At 36.6% G+C, this 27,244-nt stretch overlaps 1 protein-coding gene across 6 annotated transcripts in view; it reads left to right on the plus strand.

Annotated features, from left to right (window-relative positions):
* The window catches only part of LOC138700190 (ras guanyl-releasing protein 3-like), a 615,134-nt gene that overhangs the window by 205,374 nt on the left and 382,516 nt on the right, over nt 1–27,244 (plus strand). For 3 of the 6 annotated variants that reach the window (XR_011332295.1, XM_069826620.1, XM_069826615.1), the window contains exon 1: nt 24,632–24,889. The exons of 2 other annotated variants lie outside the window; for them this stretch is intronic. Coding sequence is in view for 2 of the 4 variants with exons in the window: in XM_069826620.1 (XP_069682721.1) it covers nt 24,848–24,889 (42 nt within the window). In the remaining 2 variants the exon portion in view is untranslated. Of the gene's footprint in view, nt 1–2,206; nt 2,604–24,631; nt 24,890–27,244 lie in introns of those variants that run through there. One more of the 6 variants, XM_069826619.1, reaches the window with a different exon arrangement.

The raw sequence follows: 27,244 nt of genomic DNA on the forward strand, positions 1-27,244 counted from the left end.
ATATTCATCTACGGTATTCATCCTGACCTATGTTTTAGCTGGTTATTTAACGACGCTGTATCCATGGTTCCTACTTTGGTCCAAGGTTATATAATAAAATAATTGAAAAATACCAAAATTTGGAAAATTTTAGTATCAGAAATTTAAAAAATAGCGTTAGCAATTTGATTTTTAAAGAATATTATTTTGATTTTATATATATATATATATATATATATATATATATATATATATATATATTTTTCTATGATTTAAATTGTTAAAATTGAAATTGTATTTTTAAAGTTAATTTATTCCTATAATTTTTTTTCTTGGCCCACTTTGTGTCAAATAATTATCTTTGTTTGTGTTAAGTATGTGTTTAGATAACTCCTGAGCACGAGTTTTTACACCTTCAGGGAAGAATTAATACTGTATTTTGTACGTTATTTTACTAACAATAAACTGTAAACAACTATTAGGTTATTTAGCGTCGATGATATTGATGATAGCGAGATGGTGTTTGGCGAGATGACGCCGAGGATTCGCCTTCCGATTGGGGAAAATCTCGGAAAAAACCCAACCAGGTAATCAGTCCATACGGGAATCGAATCCGCGCCCGAGCCCAACTCAGCACGTCTGGCCGCGAAACCAGGTGGCCCGGGTTCGATTCCCGGTCGAGGCAAGTTATCTGGTTGAGGTTTTTCCGGGATTTTCCCTCAACCCAATATGAGCAAATGCTGGGTAACTTTCGGTGCTGGACCCCGGACTCATTTCACCGCCATTATCACCTTCATTTCATTCAGACGCTAAATAACCTAAGCTGTTCATAAAGCGTCGTAAAGTAACCTACTAAAATAATTAAAGAAAATAAAATAAATCTTGGATCATACCCTCTTGTACCTTGGAGCATTGGAACACAGGGAATATATGTGGAAATATAGCTGTAAAAACTCACAATTAATTTTTAAAAAATGTATTTGCCATCATTTGCAGGCTTCTCTGATTGGGATTTTAATTCCTGGAGGGGCCATAACTACTTCAACAGCTTTCTTCAAGGCATCCGAATGAATTGGGGGCCTGAACTCCAGACTTACTTCGTGGCATGATCTTAAAATAAAAGAAAAACAAAAATCGACAGCATAATGTATCTTGGAACATGTTCCTTGGTACAAGAGGTTTTATGATCCAAGGTACAAGAAAGGTGCACGTTGAAACAAATATGGCTGCCTAAACTAGGCACGAGAATAAATTATGAAAATTAACATAGACCATATAATTACTCACCAAATGATAGGGACCACACAGTACTTGATTGATAGTTTCAAATACAATGTGGTTTCGTGTTAGAAAATATAGCCTATGTAACAATGAACAAAATATTTACTTTTGGGAACAAAAAAATTATTTCGTCCACAGAATTCACACTTTGTAATAAATCAAACCGGAACTGTGACTAGAGCTATCTAGCGACTTTCTTTGCAGTCTACATACTTCAGTTCGAGTCGGCTAGATGGCAGCAAAAATCAGAAACAAAAAAAAATGATTCAAGGTACACTATGCTCAAGGTACAACAGTACCCCCTATTGTCAATCGTTCGTATATCTGGTGGCGCGCCACTCAATGTCGCCCATCTAATTGTAGGATAGGCCTATTAGTACTACTGCTTTTGTTACTAATTCTCTTATTATTACTACTGTTATTACGGCCTACGTCTACTTCAGTTGCTATTATTATCTAGTCCATTCATTATACAGAGTGATTCATATAGTACTGACACATTTCTTTCTTTAATTATTCCGTTGGAAATTCATTCAATGACCCAATTTTAGCACCAAATTAAGCAGAATGTTCTGGAGTTTCGATTCCTTGTCACTAGATGCGCAGATGTTTATGTTTTATTCCTATTGTTGGCAGCCTAAAGCCATATAGGGTTACGGTTGTACATCAGCTACAGGAACCAGATAAGGATAAAAGATTGAATTATTGTCGTTGGTTTCAGACGTTCATTGTGCAAAATCCTGCCATATTTTCCATCACATGGTTCACAGATGAAGCATGGTTCCATTTATCCGGTTATGTGAACTCACAGAACTCACGCCTTGGGCCATCGAAAATCCACATGTCATCCATGAAGCACCTATGCATCCGGTTAAAATCGGAGTTTGGTGCGCAATATCCGCACAGAGAATAGTGGGGCCAATTTTTTTTAACCAGACTGTGAACACTGCAGAGTACCGACTGATTTTCATGGAGTTTGTTGAACAACTAGACGATGTACAGCTGAGTCAAGGATATTTTCAGCAAGATGGCGCTACATGCCATACATCAAATGAATCCATAGAACTAATTGCAAGTTTCTTTGACGACCGAATAATTTCCAGGAACCTGTGGCCACCGAGATCTCCGGATTTGACAACGCCGGACTTCTTTCTATGGGGTTATTTAAAAGACAGGGTTTACGCCACACGTCCCCAGACATTGGACGATCTGAAGCACAACATCACACAGGGGATTCAAGCTATTGACAACAGAGTCCTCCAACGAGTGGCCAGTAACATGGAACGACGTGTTGAGTTGTGCCTTATGCAGGATGGAGGACATTTTCAACATTTGCTATAGAGGTAAATAATCTCCCAAAATTCCTCTACATTTTTGGGTATAATAAGTTGTCGCTAGCACAATTCGTTTTGAAACAATTAATGAAAGAAATGCGTCAGTTCTATATAAATCACTCTGTACGACTCAAGTTCAAGAGCGCTGACACTGGATGGCAGCTGGTAGCACAGATGGCAACATCACAGAAACATCTTACCAAGTGGAGGGAGAAGTTCAGGAAAAGTTCTGCGCGTGTTTTTATTTGTTATAGGTTTCAGAAGCTAATCGCAGTTTGTTTTTCTCTTCCATTATCGAGCTCCAACACAGGGATTGTCATGTCGTAGGGAAACATCTGGTCTCCGAACCGTGTTACCGAGGATTCACTTTTGTTGTGATTCAGTAATAATATTTTTTTTTTTTGCTCTTCAGTTACTTTTTCCTCCTGGCGCTATGTTGTGAAATAAGAGACAAATATGTTTACTCCATCATTATTCCACATGTGGTTCCCTTCCTTTTAGCCTTGAAATGCCATAACACCTTTTAATATCTCTCTGCTAATTGTGTTGTATAATTGTCTGTCACATCCGTTTGACTCGCATGTCATCAAGGAGTGTCTATAGTTGAACGTATTTTTTTCACACAGTCGTCGCTGGGACTAACTAATACTTCAGCATTTTTTCTCTTCTCTCCGATGACAATAGTATTGTTACGTATTTAATTAATAAAGTAGCAGTGTGTAGCGCCATTTGAGTGTGTGCCAAAAGCAATGCGAAGTCTGAGGATTCTTTAATATACAGTATAAACAAAACAGATCTCGTTTTTCGTCGTTCTTATGTTGTAGCGTTTCCATTGCAAATTCAAGAACTTCGGTTCGATTCCTGCCAAACTCGTGGAGATTTATTTGTCGCACGTACTAACTGAATCGTATCCTTTATTGGAAAAAATTGTCCATTATTTGTTACTTTATCAAATGTACTGTGTGATGCTGCAAAAATCGATTCGGAAATTTTAGTGGAAATAAGCGGAATAGTGGTTTTGGGTATATCGATCAGTGGACAGAGATTTCTCCTAAACTATTGGTCAGATTTCGTTTATTCACATTCACTATCTACAGTCAATTTATCTGGGAATGATTCACGTAAAATATAGTCATTTCAGTAAAAATAATGAGCGTTTATAGTGACTTACTTACTGACTCACTTACTTACTTACGACTGGCTTTTAAGGAACCCGAAGGTTCATTGCCGTCCTCACATAAGCCCGCCATCGGTCCCTATCCTGTGCAAGATTAATCCACTCTCTATCATCATATCCCACCTCCCTCAAATCTATTTTAATATTATCCTCCCATCTACGTCTCGGCCTCCCCAAAGGTCTTTTTCGCTCCGGCCTCCCAACTAACACTCTGTAATTATGCATTTCTGAATTCGCCCATTCTCTACAAAAAGTCAGACTATCTTGTTACTTATTTAATTGTATTGTAGTAGAAATAATCGTATATGTAGTAACAAATTTCTCTTAGCAAAAGGTTTTTTCGTCTCTATTAATTTCATCATGTCATTATTGACAGCTTATTCCATACAGTGTTAAGATCATCACGGCATCTCTACCTCCTTTTTGTGGTGACTGTTCCAAATACCTTGTAATAGTTTGGTTGTAGGAAAAAAATTCCAGGAGAGTGACTGGTTTTATTCAGTAGTTGAGCATGTAGTAAGACCACTAAAGAACAGTGGAAAGATTTTCCGATTGTAAAATGTTTCTATCTAACAAAAGGCACATTTTCACAACAAAAATGTTACATAAAATCAATCATTGTTATGTATTGCAATGCCAATTATGAATAATATGTTAATTAGTAATAACAGAGAAATGCAAGATAGGAACGAAAATATTCTGACTAGTATGGATGAGATTCAAGGATTTGTGATTAAACTCCATTTGTGAATAGAGATTATTTAAAATCGGTGGTTTGAGATATTCCCAACTATATGTCCCCTTGCTGACGGTAATAAAGTGTCGATTGACTTAATTAAAGAACATTTAGTAATCTTGAAGCAGAAGTTAAAGAATTATTTTGGAGAGAGTGTTCAAGATTTCGACTGGGTTCGTGATCCATTCATTGTGGATTCAAACCATCTCCCGAATAATAGGCTATACTCGTACAAGAGGAACTGGCAGATTTAAAAGCAGACAGAACACTGACATCAAAACTTCTCGAAGTACCTTTGGAAAGATTTTGGTTGTCAATAAGGAGTGAATATCCGGTTATCTCAGAAATGGCAGTTAATATGTTATTGCCAATTTCGACTACATATATGTGTTGAAGTGGGCTTCTTGACGTTAACTGAAATTAAAACATCAAAGAGAGATGGACTCAAATCCATCGATGAAGAAATGAGGCTTGCAGTGTCAACGATTCCGCCACGGATCAACCATCTCTGTGCAGCTAAGCAGGCCCAAGTATCACATTGAAGATATGAATAAAGTTATTTACTGTAATATTAGTAATAGAAATGTGTATTTTCCACAGTGAAGTTCATAAATTGTTAATAAATACAAGAGTCTATCTCTATTTTATAATAATAATAATAATAATAATAATAATAATAATAATAATAGTACATTTGATCATATTAAGTAATTATATTAATTAAGAGAGTCACATTATATGTTTTTGAGGGGCTTAACATTTTGATGTGCCGTGTTGAGTCTAGGCCCGTCTAGGATCTGCCGTGAATAAGAAAAGGTTGCGGAACACTGGTCTAACTTGTTGGGATATTGTTAAAAAAATCACTTGAGCAAAAGGGCCTGTTCGCCCCCGTACCCAAACCAGCGTGAGGGTAACAGCCCCCGCCCCCGCGGGCAGGGCATAGTTGCACCCCATGGTCAGATAAAATGCAGCAGATAAAAAAGGGTCCCTATTTTGTGGGCATAGATGCGCCCCGTTCCCATCAGGTAGAGAAAAGGGGATGGCATAGTTGCGCCCCGATGAAATAGGTAGAGAAAAAGACACTACGGAAACTCGAGCCTCGTAATCAACCAACCTTATTGATTTCTTATGCGATTTAATAGTCATTATCGATACCGTTAAAATGAACACCATGAAGTTGGCAATATTTTATTAAATGTTTTTCTACTGTTTATGCAGTGATTATCGATAGCTTACCGTTAAAATGAACACCATGAAGTTGGTAGTACTTTATTAACTGTTTTTCTACTGTTTATGCAGTGATTATCAATAGCCTACCGTTAAAATGAACACCATGAAGTTGGTAGTACTTTATTAACTGTTTTTCTACTGTTTATGCAGTGATTATCAATAGCTTACACCATGAAGTTGGCAGTACTTTATTAACTGACATATTCAAATGAGTGAACCGTTGGAATATGGGGGCTTAGCAGTCTTTGACATTTTATTAATGATTTTCACACCGTCTGTGGCGTATAGTGAGGTTAATTTAAAATTAATGTTAAGTTTAGTGAAAAGGGTAATAATTCACAGTGGTTCTAAGTTTCAATTTTCGAAACCCTGTACCGTAGGGTTAAGATATCGATGTACAAACAAAAAATGCAGTTCATTTATTGTGTGTGGTCGATAAAAAAAAGTGCTATTTTAAATAGTAAAATTGATCATATGCTAGGCCTACCTGATTTCAATGCAGCTATGACTGTAATATTTGTAAGTAATTTGTTTATATTATGACAATCACTTTCGTGTGTACTATGTCCATTGGGGCGCAACTATGCCATGTCCCTTCTGCTATCTGGTTTCTTCGGGGCGCAATTATGCCATGCCTAGGCCTCCCAATTGACCGTGGGGCGCAACTATGCCCCGCCCTCTAGAGTCGGGGCCTATGCCCATAATATTAATCTCGAACATGTATATTTCTTCCTTGTTAACCGGTATAGTTTTATTATGAACTACATTTCATGAAAATATTACTCATCATTCCACGATAACCTGGTGTGCAGTTCTCGGTAGCAGCAATGTTCCCTTGCTTATTGCACATATCCTGTGCGCGGACTTCCGTTTCGTTACAGATTAAGCGACCGTTTACTTTCAATCGATATATGGATTATACTGTTTATGTCGTAGAGCGATATTGAAATGTCACTATTTCTTGGTAGCCGATAACGAGAAGAAATCCTGGAAGATGTGGATCCCTGATTTTATCGAATTCTCGACAAAGAAGGCATCAAATCCCTTTAAAAAAAGTCCTCTCCTCTCCTCTCCTCTCCTCTCCTCTCCTCTCCTCTCCTCTCCTCTCCTCTCCTCTCCTCTCCTCTCCTCTCCTCTCCTCTCCTCTCCTCTCCTCTCCTCTCCTCTCCTCTCCTCTCCTCTCGTTAATAACATGTTAAAGCGAATAAATAAAGTCGTAATTGTGTCCTAAAGATGGTGTACAAAATACCATCAAGTTCATATTCACTAATTGATGTATATAGCACTTCATTTTCCAGTAAACTGTCTTATAAATATATCAACCATGTTTACCATAACTTAGTCAATAACATAACTCTAGAGAAATGTACTGTTGAAGGAATTCTTTTTGGAAGTACGGTAAGAATCGCCATGTGTACTTGGTTATATTTGAGATCACTGGGTATTCTCCGAGAAGTCCTCTAGGATATCATCTTGGCCTCTTGAATATTTTGAAAGACCGTATAGATTTTGCACTATCATTTGTATTTAAACTAATGATTCATGTATGTCATAGTTTCCTGATCATGAATTTTATACAAAGAACCTTATTCGATTTTTTATGTAAATAGTGAGTAGTTCACATTTTATTTCCAGCACCCTGGGTGCCTTTTTAGGAGAATGCATAAATATATACTCTAATAATTTGGTCATTTCTGTTTTCGCCAGTACCCGCATGGAGGTTACATGATTCATCTCAACACTAAGCAACACACCCAGCTAAAGAGAGAAATAATAAATTAATGACTGAAAAAATAGGTGTTCTCTGACAAGAATACAGTCACGCTGTAGTTCTAGGTTACATTCTTCATCATAGTGCTTCACTGTAGTCGTTTCTTCTTCTGTTACGAAGTATCAATATTATTAGAGAGCGACTACTTTTGAATTGTATGACTTGAGGCTTTCCCGGCGTGTGATGTAGAATAGTTCTTCTCGGGTTCTCAGCCCGAGAAGAACTATTCTGCATTTGAATTGGCTTTATCATAAAAACAAACATGAATGTCATCATCTTCATGCAGTAGCTATGAATAGCTCATCAATAGTGTTAGACATTAGTGATTTCCGACTCTTATTTTTGAACATATGAGAAACACGTCTATAACAAAATTATAGCGATATTTATAAACATGAAGTAGCATGGCAAAAAGTCAATAAAACTCTAGACTAAAAGGGTCTCGACTCGATCCTTATGATTACAAGTCTCACATTCGCGCTACTCCAGATGCCTGCGGAGGTTTGAGGAAGATAGAGCATTAACTAAAATGTGGCAGATGTCGTAACTCGCAACCTTTGAGTGTTATATAATTTTGCATTGCTATCTTCTATTCGTGATCCAAAAAGTGAATCTCTCCTTCTTACTGATACTGATAGGTACTTCGTAAGGGTCACAACGATCCAGCGCTGCGATCTTGTAGAACCTTTGTGCTAAATCCCCAGGTAAGCGAATTCCCAACCTACATCAACTGACTACGTTAACGTACGTTGTGTATCTAACAAGGAGAGGTTGTCAGATCGATGTCACAGTTTTGTGTGGGGATTTTTTTTTTTTTGGTGAAAAATAAACACCAAAAATAAAAATACTTTGTCTCAGCGTTCTCTCGCAGAGGCCTTAGTTCTCCTGAATAAAAATTTATATTACAGCAAATTTTTTAATATTCGAATGTATAGAAAATGCATTTTAATATCATTCAGAAACTTCGATTTTTTTAGTTAACAGAGATTAAAAAATCAAAGGATATATGTCTCGGCATTTTCTTCAATATGATCCAGATAAGCCAAAAATAATGTTTAGAAACTCCGTACATGGTTGTACCTAGTCCCTTCTTGCGCGCATAGACTCTCATTGTCAACTATACTCCCACGTAGCTACTGTCACACTGCAGACCAATTTCGTGAAGGTCATGGCTTATCTGTTCCGAGACATGCTGTAGCTGTCACAATAACATGATGAGTCAGAAATAGACCTAATGTTTACATTGTTCTTTCCAGGTTTCTAATCAAAGCATTTTAAGAAACAGTTTATGTAACCGAGATGCATGCTATATTAGTTAATAAAAGAAGGATTCACCTACTCCTGGTTCTTTTAATGATGCACTCACTACAGAACTGTGAATGGTAAGTGTCGAAAAAGCAAGGAACAGATACACTTGCTGCACCAAGCACACACACCTCTTGAAGTTCATCATTCCACATTCACACTTGCTTCTCTAAACGTCATTGGGGAAGCACACGTCTTTGACATTGATGAAAACATTTCTTTCGGCTACTAGCTTACTTGTGTACCATGCATACAGCAGCATGTCTTTAAAAATTGGAGCCGACAGCTGATTATGTACAAGGGAATGAAATTTTATTTCATCCTCCAAATCTCAACCTAATAAAATTCTAATTATATTAGGTCTAATAACTAAAAACATTATAGATACCGGGAAGAAATATTTCGACTCCTTTTAATAGATATGTACATGTTTGGAGACGTGATATAACTGTTTAATCTGCGTGTAAAAATACACGTCACACGGTTGGCATAATGGTGTACATTTAGAAGGGATGATTTTTAGAGTACATGTCGGCAGGTTGTCTTCATTAACAAACTTTTCGTCGTACGTACATAGCACTGTTTGTTTGCCCACTCCATGAATCTAACATAAGAAGGAACTATTTTTATTTCATATATGGCTGGAGGACATATTTATATATTTATTTTATTATTTAAATTTAAATATACAGAATATAGAATATAATTAGAACAACTGTATAATTACAATAACTGTATCTAAACATTTTTCAAAAAGGGCAGAAGTCAGTTTCCCGGAAATTGAACATGTAACAACCACATTTTTTAGTTCATCTCTTACATTTACTCTAGACCCAAATTTATCTCCAAGTTCCTGCATACATAAAAACGCTTTAGGTAAAAATTTTCCCGAAGAATCATTGCTTATTGTGCAGTGTACGAATGTGTGACTTTGTTCAGGTCCCCAACAGTAACTACAACTTGTTTTTCTCCTTTGGCAATTAATGTTGTTTTAACATCGACCTGATACGTGCATCCAAAATTGGTCGGTATTAATGACGTAATCGGGATCGAATTGTGGAATTATGGTGATGCCTGCTTTTGGAAACGATCTGCTGACTGCAGTATTTCCTTTGCCGAATAAGTTTCTCGAGTAGAGAACAAGATTTGTTATTTTTCTCTGGCCTGTTTTATGTCGTTTCTTAAAAGTAACGACCCAGCTATAACTTACTGTGAAGTCGAAGGAAGAACTTCGATATTGAAAGGCCGCCACTGAAGCCCACTCCTGCAGTCACTTGGTTGTCACTTGTTCATCACTTCCCCTGGGCTCCACAATCTGAAATACACTCACTTGTCTATCATCACTAGGGTATGGATTTTTAGGTCGTTAAAATGTAATTTCAGGTGTCTAAATAGGCTTAAAAGTGTAGGAAATAGTCTCTAAAGAATTGGAAATAGCCTCTAACAAAAAATAATGCTTTCTTTAAAAACATGTTCCAAATCATCAGGAATTCACTTGTAGAATTTAATAATTGTAAATGCTTGTACACCGTGACCATGACTACTATTAAAAGTACAAGAATAACAAATACTGATATCTAACTAGTTATACATAAACTAAACAATCAAATGTAAAAAATAAATTTTATACATAAATTCAGTACACAAACAAGTCAAATATAATCAATTTTTACCAAGCCTTGTGCGTTAATGTCCATAATTAGTATCACAATAAATTACTAAAACGTTTTCTAAATTTTAAATTAAAAATCAATGCCGTCTGTCACTCAAAACAAATTTGTATGCTGAAAATGAACGCTCCACTGCCAGTGAAGTATCAGGAGCGTATTTAAATTTTGACACTAGTTGGACAGGAATGTTACATTGTAAATCCGTGTTCCTCCCTGCTAGGATATCTGAAGTAGTATGCAGGTCCTTCAGTCCTACATTTCTCTGCTGAATTTGCTCCAGTTCATCCCGCATTTTATTTCCAACAGAACCAGGAACACATTTCGAATTTAAAATACAAATTTTCGAAATAAGAATGGATGTTTTGACCTATTAGAGATAAAACATACTTAATAGGTCAAAATAGGCATTTTTAGGTGCTATTAAAATACGAAGTTTAGGCATAGTTTGATATGAAATGTGTACTTGCAAGTTTTTATGAACTTATCTTTTAAGAATTAAAATAGGTTTTTACCTAAAATCCGAAGTCTAATCATCACTATTTTATCCTATCGCGTACCTTCCATTTCAATATCTCTCCGCCACAATGCAAGAAGCCTCTTGTGTTTTAACAGACGAGAACCCTGATGCTGCAATGTATGCAAACTCCAATTCGGATGCTCGTGAGCCAAATGTACCACTTTTTTTTTTTTTTTTTTTTTTTTTTTTTTTTTGGCCAGTGGTATCTGCTCGTATCTCGGGAGTTTTTCTGGACTTGGTTGAAAGTCCGACATATCCTCTCTTCTGTCTAGGTAGCACTAGGTGTTTTTGCATCATTTTCAGGAACAGCTTCAATGAAGATTAATTCTTCTGTATCTGCAAACTTGAAGCTTTCTAGAGCTTCCATGAATAAATTTACAGCTTCGTCACCTATCTGTTGAGACTGCAAATTTACTTCCGTACTGGAGAGGTCTTTAATCAGTCTCTATATCTAGATCTGGTAGTTAAAATAAATAATATAAACGATTTTTCAAACTATAGTTTATGTAGTTAATTTTATTATTATTTTAATGACTGTATTTCTACTATGAATGAAAATTGATACCAAATTTTTATGGCACGTAAAACCATTATGATAGTGGTAATTTTAAAAAGTAGTAGTACATTACGTCTTTACCTTGGAAATATCACACTGCTCCCGCGAGAACACGTTTATTGACAGTTTTCGCATTTATCGGAACGTCAGGCGTTGTGTTTATGTCCTCGTCACTCATCATTATTGAGCAACTGGAATAAAATCAACAAACAATAATTCTAATAAGTAAAAAATAATAGGCTTTATAATTTTAAAAACAAAAAATAATGTAACATATTGTAAATTCAGTTACAGAGATCGAAGACATCAGTCTGCTAGCAGGGTGATGAGTTTGCATGCAACAGCGACTCAAAAACATTTGATAGTATTTCAAACTTTATATTTTTACGGGTAAACTAGGGCCTGTAGGAGAGATAGCTGAGGCACGGGTCGTTTATTTTTGGTGTATTTTCACCAAACAAATCCCCATACAAAACTGTGACATCGATCTGACAACCTCTCCTTACAAGTTTCGAAGCAGACAACCCAGCTTGTCCCTAGACCTAGATCTAGGGACGAGTCGCCAGGCGGCGGTCGGGGAATACTACAGAATGATAATGTAATGTAGATAAAACGAAATGGTGTCTATGCATAGTATGGGTATCAGAAGAATCCTGAGATAAACTCCAACTGCGAACTCATCCGCCACAAGTATCATTATAGATTTTTCATTCCCGAGCCATCTATGTGACAGGTTGATGGTCTAGATCTCTAAACAACTCAGTGTGAAAAGTACCAGATCTCACCGGAACTGAAGCCCGGGCCATCTATGTGACAGGTTGATAGTCTAGAGCTCTAAATAACTCAGTGTGAGAAGTACCAGACCTCACCGGGACTCAAGCCCGGGCCATCTATGTGACAGGTTGATGGTCTAGAACTCTAAACAACTCAGCCCGAGCCACCTATGTGACAGGTTGATGATCTAAAGCTCTAAAAAACTCAGTGTGAAAAGTACCAGATCTCACCGGAACTGAAGCCCGGGCCATCTATGTGACAGGTTGATGATCTAAAGCTCTAAAAAACTCAGTGTGAAAAGTACCAGATCTCACCGGAACTGAAGCCCGGGCCATCTATGTGACAGGTTGATGGTCTAGAGCTCTAAAAAACTCAGTGTGAGAAGTAACAGATCTCACCGGGACTGAAGCCCGGGCCATCTAAATGAAAGGTTGATGGTCTAGAGCTCTAAACAACTCAGTGTGAGAAGTAACAGATCTCACCGAGACTGAAGCCCAAGCCACCTATGTGACAGGTTGATGGTCTAGAGCAGTATTCCGCATTTGGTGTGCCTTCACAAGGTGAAAGGTGTGACGCGAACGTTTACCTATTATTGTAAGAAATTGATAAAATTAATTTAAATTAAATTTAAACTGTTTTCATAAATATATTTTTGCACATAGGCCATTCGGCATCTCGTGAACCTACATACCCGTCGAGTTAGTGACATGTACAGTGACATCGAAGACATTATGAAGGAGAGAATAAAGAGCAATCAGAAGTTCTCACTTCAGATCGATGAGTCCACCGATATTGGCGGTCATGCACAACTTCTTTCCCACATTCGGTATACTGATGGGGATGTAATTGCAAGTAATTTATTTGTTTGCAAAGAACTGCCCGAGCGAGCTACCAGTGAAGAAATATTTTGTACACCAAATGAATATGTGATCAGTAATGAATTAACATGGCAGAATTGCGTTAGTCTTTGTACAGACGGAGCCGCTTCTATGACAGGCTGAGTGAAAGAATTTGTGGTTAAAGTACGTGAAGCAAATCCTAACATAGGGAGCAACTACTGTCTCATTCACCGCGAAGCCATTGTTGCTCTTTGCCATCTCCTCTGAAAATTGTGATGGACGAAGTAGTAAAAGTTGTGAATTTCATCAAATCGCGGCCCCTAAATACTAGGCTTTTTCCGTTTTGTGTCCGGAAATGGATCAGAGCACATTACATTCCTGCTACATACAGAAGTGCGATGGTTATCACGAGGTAAAGTGTTAGGGCGAACGTTTGAACTTAAAGATTTTTAATAGCCTCCCTATCGATATAAAAAATGAAACTCAAAACATAAAAGTATTTAGAGCCAAATTGAAGAAGTACATAATTTCTCACGCCTTCTATTCTGTAGGTGAATTCATAACATTCATTCAATAACACTTCATGAAATTGATACTAAAACTTTGTGTTGTACTAGTAGACTATATTGTAAATCTCTTCTGTATATATTTCATCTAGACTGTGACTATAAATTAAGATTTTATAATAGTATTAAGTTTTTTGACTTGTTCCATATTCTAGCTGTAAGCATGTATGAATACCATGGAATGTTAATAAATACAATACAATACAATACAATACAAAGAGGAGGTACCGTACTTGAATGTTTTACTATTGAGGGAATGAGTACGCAGATTTATTTCCAGATGATGAATGCGTATCTAAGTTGCCATATCTTTTCAATATTTTTGTACATTTGAATGAGCATAAGAGAGAAATGCAAGGTAGGAACGAAAATATTGTGACTAGTATGGATGAGATTCAAGGATTTGTGAATAAACTGAATTTGTGGATACAGATATTTAAAATCGGTGGTTTGAGAGATGTGTCCAACTGTATGGCCCTTTGCTGACAATAATAAAGTGTTGATGGACTTAATTAAAGAACATTTAGTAATCTTGCAGCAGAAGTTAAAGATTTATTTTGAAGAGAGTGTTCAAGATTTCTACTGGGTTCGTGATCCATTCATTGTGGATTCAAACAATCTTCCGAATAATATACTCGTACAAGAGGAACTGGCAAATTTAAAAGCAGACAAAACACTGACATTAAAACTTCTCGAAGTGCCTTTGGAAACATTTTGGTTGTCAATAAGGAGTGAATACCCGGTTATCTCCGAGATGGCAGTTAATACGTTGTTCCCAATTTCAACTACGTATAATATGTGTGAAGTGGGCTTCTTGGTGTTAACTGAAATAAAAACATGAAAGAGGGAGAGACTCAAATCCATCGATGAAGAAATGAGGCTTGCCACGGATCAACCACCGTGTGCAGCTAAGCAGGCCCAAGTATCACATTGAAAATATGTATAGAGTTATTTACTTTAATATTAGTAATAGAAATGTGTATTTTCTACATTGAAGTTCAAAGATTGTTAATAAATGCAAGAGTCTATTTCTGTTATATAATGATAATAATAATAATAATAATAATAATAATAATAATAATAATAATAATAGGGCCTAATACATTTGATTATATTAAATAATTATATTAATTAAGAGAGTCACATTATATGTTTTGAGGTGCTTAACATTTTGATGTGCCGTGTTGAGTCTAGGCTCGTCTAGGGTGTGCCGTGAATAGAAAAAGGTTGCGGAACACTGGTCTAGAGCCATACGCACATCAACATACAGAATTAAAAGATATGGGTACCAAAGTATGATTCTATAATATGAACGGTAGTAAAAATTACGTTATATATCTTGAGCACAATAGATTTAGACGATTCCAATAATTAATACTATGAATGTTTTATTTTACTTAAACTAATGGAGCGTTTATAAGAGAGACACAAGTCTCTCAAACTTTTTAAGTTGCTCAGTGTGAATGCCCTATATGACACGCAACCGATCGAAAGTGTAGCCTACTCTTCTCAGCATAGCACCATCATTGTTGTCAATAGCCCTGATAATCCGCAGCCTCAACTCAGCAAGACTATGTGGTAAAGGGTGGAATAAACACGGCTTCCTTTATGTAGTCCACAAAAATAAATCGCAAGTTGTTAGATCTTGCGAACGGGGAGGCCATCTTGAAAGATTCAAATCGTTCTCTCTTGCGTGCCCTACGAAAATGAAGCCACCCTTATCATCATTTAGCTGTGGCATCATTCATTATCAAAGCTTAAGCATGTCCAAATAACAGGCTCCTGTCAGCGTTGGTTGAATGAAGAAAAATGGGCCGCATACGTTTTCGCATGATTGCGCAGAACACGATTGTGCTCAACATATCCACATGAATTCTCATAACCCCAAATTCTCACGTTAATTTATGACGATTGACTTTTCCACTCGTATGAATGATTGCTTCATCAGTTTGTTAGAAAACCATCATCTTGCAGTTGCCATTTTTCAACATAAAAACTCTCGACAGTATTTTAAAATATATTTTAAAACCACTCGGTCTCCGATTTTTTGAAATTCAAAAAATTTTATTGGTAATTCTTAAGGATTCAATCCAAATATTGCATTACCATTTATATTTTGGCCATTGACGATTCTTTTGGGTTTGCATTTCTCTGAATGTTTTACTAAACAATTCCCGTATTTAATCTTTTTGTCTTTCTAAATTATTTCTGTAGTGCTTTTATTCTGGATCTTTATGGTCACCCTCATTGAGGGCAGATTATTTTGTTAAAAATAGTTGTTGTTTGTAGCTACCACAATAAAACTTAGGGCATTGCTCTGTAATGCCAATCATTTCCATGGCCGTAGCTTCAATGTAACTAATATAGGATGGCTGCGAACTCGTTTAAATTATTTGTGCTTATCATGTATTTATCGTAATTTAATAACTGAAAACGTACTTGAATTGACTTGCGCACAGAAATAGAGGACAAGAAGTGTATGAAATTCCTGCTCTAATAATGGTTAAGTACGTGATCTTTCACGTAGTATTATTTACATTTACGACTTTGTCTCAATATACCAAATTTTTGTGACAAATTTCAATATATACAGGGTGATTCAAACCACCCATAAGTCATTTATTTCAGAAACTAGTGCATTAAAACTTTCGAGACAAAAATATTTATAACTAAAGCACATGTGAACTTTCACTTGAGCTTGATTTCATCAATCAGTCCTAACAGGAAGTAGGGAAAGTGGCGTATTACTTTAAAATTTCAAATGGGAGTCGGGGTCAAATAGGCTACCATTTGATAGAGCTCTTCAAAACAAACAACTTTCATAGGAAACGTTTTTATTAATTCCTACGCTTTCAATGAGAAAACGTACGAAAAGACAATGACATCAATATTGAGAAATGTTACAATACGAAAATGTAAACAAGACAATTAATGTTGACAGATGTTACTGAAAGACTGGACCATGCCATTAATTTTTTACAAATGTTTAAACTGTCTGCCGTTCTGAGCAGCACACACCCGTACTCTTCTTCTAACACTGTCAGCGACTCCTAACACTTTGGCGTGGTCAAGTGACTGGAAGGTTCTCTCGGAATCGCTGTTTCATGCCATCTCTTGTTGTGGGACGATCTTGATAGACGATGTTTTTAACCGTCCCCAAAGATAGAAATCCAAAGGATTCAAGTCAGGAGATCGTACTGGCCATGCCACAGGACCGCATCTGTTTGTAGTACGTAGGAGGTATTTGTAATCACTCTTAACTTTTAGATACCTATTTTATTAGTCACAGAAGTTATTGCAAAACTAGAAAAATGCACATACGTAGGTACAGAGAAAACAAAACACTTCCTTCTTATTGTACATTGTTGGGCAAGGCCACCTGAGCTTATTACCTGTTAAGTGCAGTGTACATGTAGACCTGACCATAGATACAGTATTGCGGTGACTAAAGGAAACACTGCTGAGCGAGCAAAGGTGAAGAAGTAGTTTACTTGTATTCACCCTCGACGGTGATGCCGGCCACCAGGTCTACACTCAGCCAGGTAATTGTGCGTGTGTACTATGTCAACAGTAAATGTACTTAACTAGTTTACATTTTCTTCTCGTTACATTTCTCAGTATTAATGACGTCTTTTCGTACGTTTTCTCATTGAAAGAGTAGGAATTGAGAAAAAAAATTCCTATGAAAGTTGTTTGTTTTGAAGAGTTCTATCAAATGGTATCCTGTTTGACTCCGACTTCCATTTGAAATTTCAAAGTGATACGCCACTGACCCTACTTCCTGTTAAGACTGATTGATGAAATAAAGTTCACATATGCTTTAGTTACAAGTATTTTTGTCTCGAAAATTTTAATGCACTAGTTTCCGAAATAAATTACTTTTACGGGTGATCTGAATCATCCTGTATAGTTTGTCTGACTTAAGCTGTTCATTATTGCTTAGGCAGCCAAAATAACAGTCGAGACATGTGGGAGATATTTAATGGTTTCATAGGCGAAATCAGGGGTGGGTATAACGTTCACTGACATCATCACGTGAATGTTACGAATTTTATTCTTCGTATGATAATTTTATGTTCAACAAGTACTGTAGATTTATTATATTAATTGCTTATTTTCTATTTCCTCTCCAATGCTCATTCCAGTCTTGGATAATGCTTTATTGAGTCATTTGCTCTTCTCATAGTTCCTATAACATCATTTTCTATAATACACAAGTTACATTCAATCCTTCAAAATAATTTGTTTCGTTTCATTCGGAATATGCAACGTATCTATAAAGAACAAAGAGATCACAATTTTAAAACAATTTTTTTAAATTTATTTTAATATATTTTGAACATGTCACGCCTAGTGACATTACCATGACATTTTCAAAACTTGAGTATACCAAGAAAAAAGTTGGAATCAAACTATAACAAACCATATGTTCTAAGACATACGAGATCGATAACAATCCGTATGAAGTTGGGCGATGTCGACGTAGTTTGCTAGCTGAACATCTTATACAGTATTTAATTCTTCTCTGGCTATTTTTCACTTTTGATGTTTCGAGCTTCAGAGATTGGAACCGTGAATGGTTACCGACAGTTTAATCCGGGCTTTTATACCTACTGTTGTGGAACATTCTGGTTCATATGATGTTGTGATGGACTGCGTATTTCCATTTAATTTTTCATTTATAGTTTTCTGTCCAAGGGCAGGTCTTTCACTGCAAACCCGGCATTCTCAAATCTTTCCCATTATCTTCCTTCCTTTTAGCTTCCGCATACAATCAATATATCTTAATATCGTCTATCATCTCATATTATCTTCTTCTGCCCGGAACTCTTCTCCCGTTCATCATTCTTTCCAGTGCATTCTTCAGTAGACAGTTTCTTCTCAGGCAGTAACCCAACCAATTCCTTTTTTTCTTCCAAATCTGTTTTAGCATTATTCTTTCTTCACCCACTCTATCTAGCACAGCTTCATTCCTTATTCTGTCTGTCCATTTCACACGCTCCATCCTTCTCCATATCCACATTTCAAAAGCTTCCAGTCGTTTCTCTTCACTTCGTTGAAGTGTCCATGTTTCTGCCCCATACAATGCCACACTCCACAAAAAAAACTTCACTAGTTTCTTCCTTAGTTACTTTTCCAGAGGTCCGCAGAAGATGTTTTTTTTTTCTATTAAAAGCTACCTTTGCCATTGCTATTCTCCTTTTGACTTCATGTTCCCCAAGTATTTGAAGCTATCCACTTGCTCTACTGCCTCATTTCGAATTCGCACGTTTACCTTCTTTATCTTTGGTTATCGTCTTGTTTGCATTTATCTTCTTCCCATAGAGCTCAAAGCTGTTGTTTAGCTCCACTAGCAAATTCCTTAGTATCGACTCCTCTTTTGCTAATAACGTCATATAATCAGCAAATCTTATGCACTTTATTCTTCTTCCTCCTACTATCACCCATCACATGTTCTGAAAACAGTTCTTCACCAAATTCTCCAAGTAGATGTTGAACTGGGTAGGTGGTAAAGGGCATCCTTGTCGTACTTCTTTCCCTATTTCCTTAGACATTTCTTCTTATCCTAATTTTGACTCGTTGTTTCATATAAAATTACTGAACAGCCTCCTGTCTTTTCAATTCAAACCTATTTTCTTCAGGATCTCCATAAGTTTCTTCCAATCCACTCTGTCAAATGCCTTTTCCAGATCCACAAAAACTATATACACTTCCTTATTCTTCTTCAGGTATCTTTCAGGTAGCAGCAGTCCCATTCCATCTCTCGCATCTTTTCCCTTCCTGCAGCCAAACTGCTCATCTTCCAACTGTCATTCAATTTTGGAATATAAACGTCGATTCAGTATTCGCAAGAGAATCTTCACCGAGTGCGATATCAGGTTGATAGTCCTAAACTCATTACATTTCTTAGCATTATTTTTATCCGGTATTGACAGCAACACTGTCTCCGTAAAATCTACAGCCCATTCGCCTTTCTCATATATTTCGTTGCATAATAATAGAATTTCCTTCTTGTCTTCATCAAAGCATTTCACTAATTTCAAAGTATTATTAATTCGAAGGTTATAGAATAGAATCTTGGTTTGAGTTAGAAATAAAAAAGTACGAAAGGAAGGACCGAATATCGAATCCTCACAGGCAGTCAAAACATTCATACAAACACATCACTCTAGCTAAGAGCCATGAATTATCGAGGAGAGGTTTGTGTATTATAAATGTTTGTTTCTTTACTCAGACGCATTGTATGATGTAGTGTGTCAATCAGTCCACCGAACCTATGTCTATTTATTATTTTAGTTTTCAGTCGTTACTTAAACTAAAATACCAGCGCTACAAGTTAGAGAATTTCAGAAGTATTGTGTGTCTGCTCCTTATCGTGTTGTACGTGATGCCTAGAACAATTTACGAACAGCTTGAGTCAGATATTGTAGATAATTGTATCTTTTTAGTTAACGTTTAAAGATCTTAATAAAATTAATTAATACGCCGGTTTGCAAAGAAGTCACAGACATATTCCCACAAGTATGGCTCCAGGGAGGAGGATGTGGCGTTATGAGGGAGAATTTGGTTTCCCTTCAGTGCCCAAGTCAATGTTACGAGCCGGAATTGCTCTTGCCATTCTTCCGTTGGCTTCGCAACCAAAATGTAGGCTAATACTTTATAGATATAGTACAACACGCACTAATGGACTCCCGCCATTGTGCTACCATGTGCTTTCAATAATTGAGACAGGGAGATCAAAACCCACTAACTCCAATTTTTTACAAAATTGAGTTATGGGCTGAATGGTACTTTTTAGTTTGTTACGTATGCATGGAAAGCAAGAATACACTAATTTCGACATTCATCTGCATTCTGAGGACTGTTTTAAAACTCGTGGAAGTCAGAACTCCACTTACTCCATGGAATAAGAGAGTTTTTGCATTCCAAGCTTAATTTCCCAGTAGGTGGCAACATTATCGCTGACTGAAGTGATACAGCATTCAGAATCTCTAAAAAATCTATGAAATCCATATACAGTAAGTAAGACTATGAAAGGCACAATAGGGAGTCGATTTAACTTCCAGAAGCCCAATACAAATGCATCATTCCCCAGTCAACTAAAATACAATTCAGCATTGCCATTGAAAGAAGAAAGCAAAAAAACTTTCAAAATGTAATGGTTTATTTTCGAGGAAAGTAGGATGTATTATCAAAGTCTGGTTTTGGACAGTAATAATCTAGAAGCACAGGAAGAACATGAGAGAGTGAGAAAAAACAGAATCTGTAACATGAATCAGACTGTATTAACATTTTAATATTGTTTTATTTGTGTGTTTTGATGTGCTTTATGGTAGTTTGTGATTTTCTGTCGCATATAGCCTATTTGAAATTATAAAAAAAAATGTAGCAATGTTGATCTTAATAATAAACTTCCATTTTCTCGTATATTCCAATGTTTTATAAGGGAATTGTGATATACTAATCTTTTTTCCTTCATATGGCTCATATTTATTCACTTTTATTAATTCATACACTGTGGAAGTCAGAAAACCCCTAACTCCAGCAGTGTTTATTTCAAATTGTGGCGTCATATAATGCAAAAAATTAGGTTTTGAAGTATTTAATTGATAAAGAATGTAATTTTATACAATATTAATACGTAAATATATAATATTTAAAGTTAGTAAGACAGTTGATAATTTTTTTCTCTCCTGTAAAATTTGGTTTATTGGAATTAGGGAGTTTTTGATTTCTCTGTCCCAATTCTTTTTATCACATATAGGCCTACCTGTTTATATTTTAAATCCTTAAGATAAGTTACTATTATTATCATTACTTCCCCTAACTCTGAATAGTCTCTGAAAAACTAAGTGGTCTACGCTTGTCGACACTAGCTAAATCTATGAGTCACGCTAATAGAGTCGGTGAATAACTGCAAGTTATGGGCCCTGTCATTGCACAAAAAAATTATATAATTAAGAAGACATTTCATGTAGGCTATTATCTGCTGCGTTCTAAATATGTTAACTTATATAATTAGCCTATGATCTAGTAGATTCCCGTTTCTTTCTGTACGGTTATAAAGGTGTTAGCGATTGTGATTAATTGTGTAGAAATTGTAAAATGAGGGAAGGGAAAGTGAGAGCATATCTAGAGAGCCTACTTCCAGAACTGTCTTTTCCCACGACAAATTCAAATTAAACTGACCGGAATTTGAATTCGAGTTCTTGGCATGGGAGCGGATGATTTACCCTTTATAACGGGACACAGTTCACTATTGGTAGGTGTGGCATAGTTAGATTGGAATTTTTTGGCGTTTGATATTATTGGTTTGGTTTGGTTCGAATTAATTCTGTTTGAGTTGACTCGAATCGATTTGTTTTGCTAAAGTGAAGTATGACTCTCTTCGTTCGAATCAGTTTGATTTTATTTTGTTCGTTTCGGTTTGATTTGGTTAGGTTCGACTTTGTTCTGGTCGGTTGAGTTTTATTTGGCTTGCTTGTTCTCTTCGGTTTATGGCTTTTTTTTTGTTCCATGTTTTGCATGGTTGGTGGGCTTCTTCACTGAGTTGGTTGGATGGTTTGTTTTGATTTTATTCGGTTCGTTAGTTGGTTCCTTGATTAGTTTAATTTGATTTTATTCGGTTTGTTAATTGGTTGCTTGATTGGTGGCAAGAGAGTTCCCCGACTTTGCTACTCTGATATTGTATATAATTTCATTTATCAGATATATTCCTTTATCTAAATTTTATGAAATAATATGATATTATTTGTAGTGCATAAACCTTTACAAGACATCGGATTTCTAGGCATTAATAATTGCAGTTTTAATGCCTAAAATAAGCTCAAAATTTAATAAATTAGGCTCTATTTTAGTAAAAGTAGGCATTTTTGGCACATGTGATCAAGGCTTCAAACCTCTTTATTTCACTGGAATTATACACTAAAATACATAAGCATGACACAAAGAAAGTATATTTAAGAAAAAGAGGCAGACAACTGTATGTTATATAAATGCAGCTGCACAAATTTAATATATTGAAAAAAAAAGAAAGTAATTGTTAGCCTACACTTTTCAAGTTATTGAAATTCAGTTCCATGCTCATTCTTTTTTCGTAATTATCTGCACAGTACATCACCGAATTTTTCTGCTCAGAATCCACCCGTGAAGGTTCCACTTACCTGCTGGGCGTTGTAAGCATAATAATAATAATTGATCAGCTTGTATCTGATACCGAAGCACTTCGATGTCTCGGTACACCTATAGGCCTACATATACAGAAACTGTATGGTTGTGCGATGTGCTGCTTTGCTAGGGTTACCATGAGAAGAAATTCTATAGGAGGACATGGAGTCTAAAATAAGAGGAAATTGCTGAATAAAGGAGGACTTTTTAAAAATTGGTATGAACAAAATTAAGTAAAGATACAAACAATGGCTCAACTTAGTTTTCTCACTAGTTGCTGGATCAGTATTACATCTGTACTCTACTTATCGGTGGAGCCCACTTTGTGCACAAGAGCCTGAAGAGACAAACTTCTATCTTGTACCAAATAACTGTGGAACTGTTCACAGAACATGTCCTTGAAATTATATTTCATCATGATGATAGGCTACCTCTGTCTGTCTCCGTTAGCATGCGATTTCGTTCGTTTGTCCATTGACCAGATATTAGGGAAAATAATCTCTCAGCACTTCCATTGTGACTTTGTATAAATAAATAGAACTATTTTTAAGAGTTCTGAGAAAGTTTCAGTGCTCGTAGAAATATTGGAATTGAAGAATTTGCACCATTGTTATCTAAACTTAAATCTTTGTCCAAATTAACTTGATTGGCATATTTTTGTATATTGCAGAATAAAATTGATAAAATAGCTTAGAATCATGAATTGTGACGTTTTTAGAGTGTAAAGAATTCAATGCATATCAATAGGTCATCATATTTTATGTTTTTTATGTGCTCCAGCTTCAACCATTGAAAGCAGTTAAATTATTTCATAGGATTTCACTATTTTTTTTAGATATTCTATGCATAATATCGCACATTGTTCAATATTCATATTAATTCTAGTTGAAATGCGAAATGCCGGACATTTCAAGTTTTTTAATGCCTGCCGGACAGGAAAAAATGATTAAAAAAGAGGACATGTCCTCCTTTTGCCGGACGGATGGTCACCCTACGCTTTGCAATACCTAAAATTCCCGAGCTGTTTCTGCAAACGCAGTTTGAAACTATCTCATAGAGAAAATGTTGATGATTAAGTTCATGATAATTATGTTGATAGTAATTATGATGACTATGTGATACATTTATGACATAAATAGTAGCCTACATTAATTTCATGTAATGTGCTTTTTACAGTGTATCTTTTATTTTACTGGGTTATTTTACGACGCTGTATCAACATCTAGGTTATTTAGCGTCTGAATGAAATGAAGGTGATAATGCCGGTGAAAATGAGTCCGGGGTCCAGCACCGAAAGTTACCCAGAATTTGCTCTTATTGGGGTGAGGGAAAACCCCGGAAAAAACCTCAACCAGGTAACTTGCCCCAACCGGGATTCGAACCCGGGCCACCTGGTTTCGCGGCCAGACGCGCTGACCGTTACTCCACAGGTGTGGACTTTACAGTGTATGTTGAATCATTTTGGAGATAAAAGATTGCACATTTCTTACATAACAAAGTATGTGTATGACTCAGTCTTACACGAAGAACGTATTTTTTTGTATATTCATATTTGCGCATGTTCTAGTTGGGCTTCAAGGTAATTGCTTAATCAAATATACTGTATCAGTGGGGTTTTGATACAGGAACACCGCGGTTACGACTTCTTACTAACAACCACGAGCCTGTCCTTCCGCTGCGTGATAAGATGAGGAAAACATTACATGGAAAAAAACAACATAAAGTTGTCTCAATACGACGGCAATACATCAGGCGCGGCACTCTCCGGTGTAGACACGCATTTGTCACGTGTAGTAAATTATATGTCACTCGCGCCTAGTGAAACTGTCTACTAGGTAGAGACTGCCAAAGGACTCTGAGTTGTTCGAAGTGTGTTAAAGTGTTGTTATGCCGGGAAATAATTAATGGCTTTCATTCCTTGCTGTGTCAAAGCAAGTGTGCACGATGATGGACATCTTCAAGTCTAAACGCCATCGCGGAAAAAATGTAAGTGGTGAATCATTGCTAAACCAAGATCAATTTGTGAAAGAAACGAACCTGAAAAACTAATATTTCCAGGAGTATCAAAATATTTTGTCAAAATTTGGTACCGGAATTTAAAGAGTGCAGGGGAAAAAATCAAAGTGACAATTCTCTTAACGTTGATATCATTATTTAATTCAGTATATTACTGAAAAAACTTAAGTGCTTTTCCTGTCAAAACTGGTAAAGGAGAATTATCACACGGATACAGTCATCCTTTCCTACTTTTTCATTAGGAACAGCAATAAAATATGTTGCTGTAATATACTGATGACATCACCCTTAAGATAATTGTGACTTTGATTGTTTTTCCCTATACTCTTCAATTGTGAATAGGAACCAACGTCAATAACCATATAATTAGATTTTTATATGTTGAATCAGGTAAATAAAAGTGATTTCCGGTGTTGATATTGTGTGTTTTTGTCAAGAAATTGATACCGAGTAGCTATGATTACGAAACCATTCTCGGAAATGTCTGGTTTTGAAGATATATGGAATCGGGTAATTATAATACTCTCGTTGTACGTATTCCATGTTGATGTCAAGAAGATGATATTGAATGGAAACAATGTCCAGTAACGTCTGGTTTTGGAGATATTTAATCAGGTAAATGGATTATTCTCCATTGTGGGTGTTGCTGTCCAGAATGTGATATCGAATAGAAACCATGTCCCAAACTTTTGATTTTGAAGGTGTCGAATCGGGTAGGTAAAGTGTTCCTAATTTCTTATTGAGTAATTTAACGACGCCATATCAATTAATAAGTTATTTGGCGTCAATGGAATTGGTGATAGCGAGATGATTTGCCGAAGTGCGACCGAGGATCGGCCATGGGATTATTTGACATTACACTTACAGTTGGGGAAAATCTCTGAATAATCAATCAGCCCAAGGTGGAATTGAACTCACGTCCGAGCGCTGTATCCATCGCATACTAATATCAAGGAGATATTGAATAGAAAATGTCCGAAATCGTCTGGTTTTGTAGATATCGAGTCAGATAAAACGCTTTTCTGTGCTTGGTGTATTGCTATGAAGAAGACAATGTTGTTTTTTGACAGTTCTTGATGTTAAAACCAAGATATATGACAAAATAAAGAAATAAATTTTCGTGCATTGCTTCGATCTCCGTTGACATCTATCTGGTGTGTCGTCGACGTGGAGATAGGGGAAACGGAAGTGACGGGACAAGAGGGCCGAAGCTTAAACGGGGATGATGTGCTATAGTGAAGAAAATAATAACTGTTTTAACAGTTTTCGTTTATTGAAAATAACAAGAAAAATATACATGTTTTTCCCTGGTTCTGGGGTAGAGGAAGCAGGAGAATCCAAGTAGAAATTGGTAATTTAGAAGTTTGTCCAGAGACGTCGATGTGTGAAGAGATACGATAATGAGGTAGAATTAGTGTGTAATGGAGACAGGAGTAATGGGAGTGCCTGGGTAGGAGAATGTTAGGCTTTCCCTGAGGGTACGATGTGGGGCTAGCAGAACAATAGAGAAAGATGGAACTAGAGGCGAAGTTAGTTCTCGCAATAGAGGGGTCGAGTTAGCCTAGCTTAGCGACTTTTCGACAGCGAGAATAAGTGCCATGGGCGTCGATGGATCAAACGATCCTAACTTCGCCAGGAGCGAGGAAAGGGATAAATTCTACTTCTCGAGAGATCAACGGGTCTAACTTCGCGACTTTTCGACAGCAAAGAGATTCAAAGCAGGAAAGGGGGCAAAGCAAACCGAGATGAACGTGGAGTGGGAATCGAATTTTAGGATTGCTACAACAGTGAGAGGTAGAGAGTAGAGGCTAACATCGGGAGGAGTTATGAGCTCTTACGAACTTTGGAATACACTGCTGTCTCATTTTTTTCTTTACATTAGGGAATTTAATTGAAGTGAATTTTATTATGGCAGGCAGAGTAACTATATCATGCCCCCATGTTATATTGCTACCTATGCACTTCATTAGAACCAGGTACCCATCTTCGAAGCCGTTAGCCCTGTGAACTTAGAGTATATTTATTTTCCCCTATTATCATATAAATATACTGTAAGTTCACAGGGCTAACGGGAGTGTGGGGCCGGTATTTATACGCCTAGTGACTTCACGTCGAACAGCGAACAGGGAGGAAGCTTCCGTAAGCGCCCCCTCATGTGTTGAAACGGAAACAACTTGCTCTGAGGGTGGCACTGCAGTGGGATGCCATTCGGCGGAGAAAGTGTAGTCGATCATTGCAAGACCAGATGGCAAGGGCTGCATAACCATATAACCATGTAGGAGACAGGAGTAATGGGAGCGGGACAGTGGAATACGGCTGGTCGCT

Source organism: Periplaneta americana, chromosome 5, assembly GCF_040183065.1.
Source record: "Periplaneta americana isolate PAMFEO1 chromosome 5, P.americana_PAMFEO1_priV1, whole genome shotgun sequence".
Lineage (NCBI taxonomy): Eukaryota > Metazoa > Arthropoda > Insecta > Blattodea > Blattidae > Periplaneta > Periplaneta americana.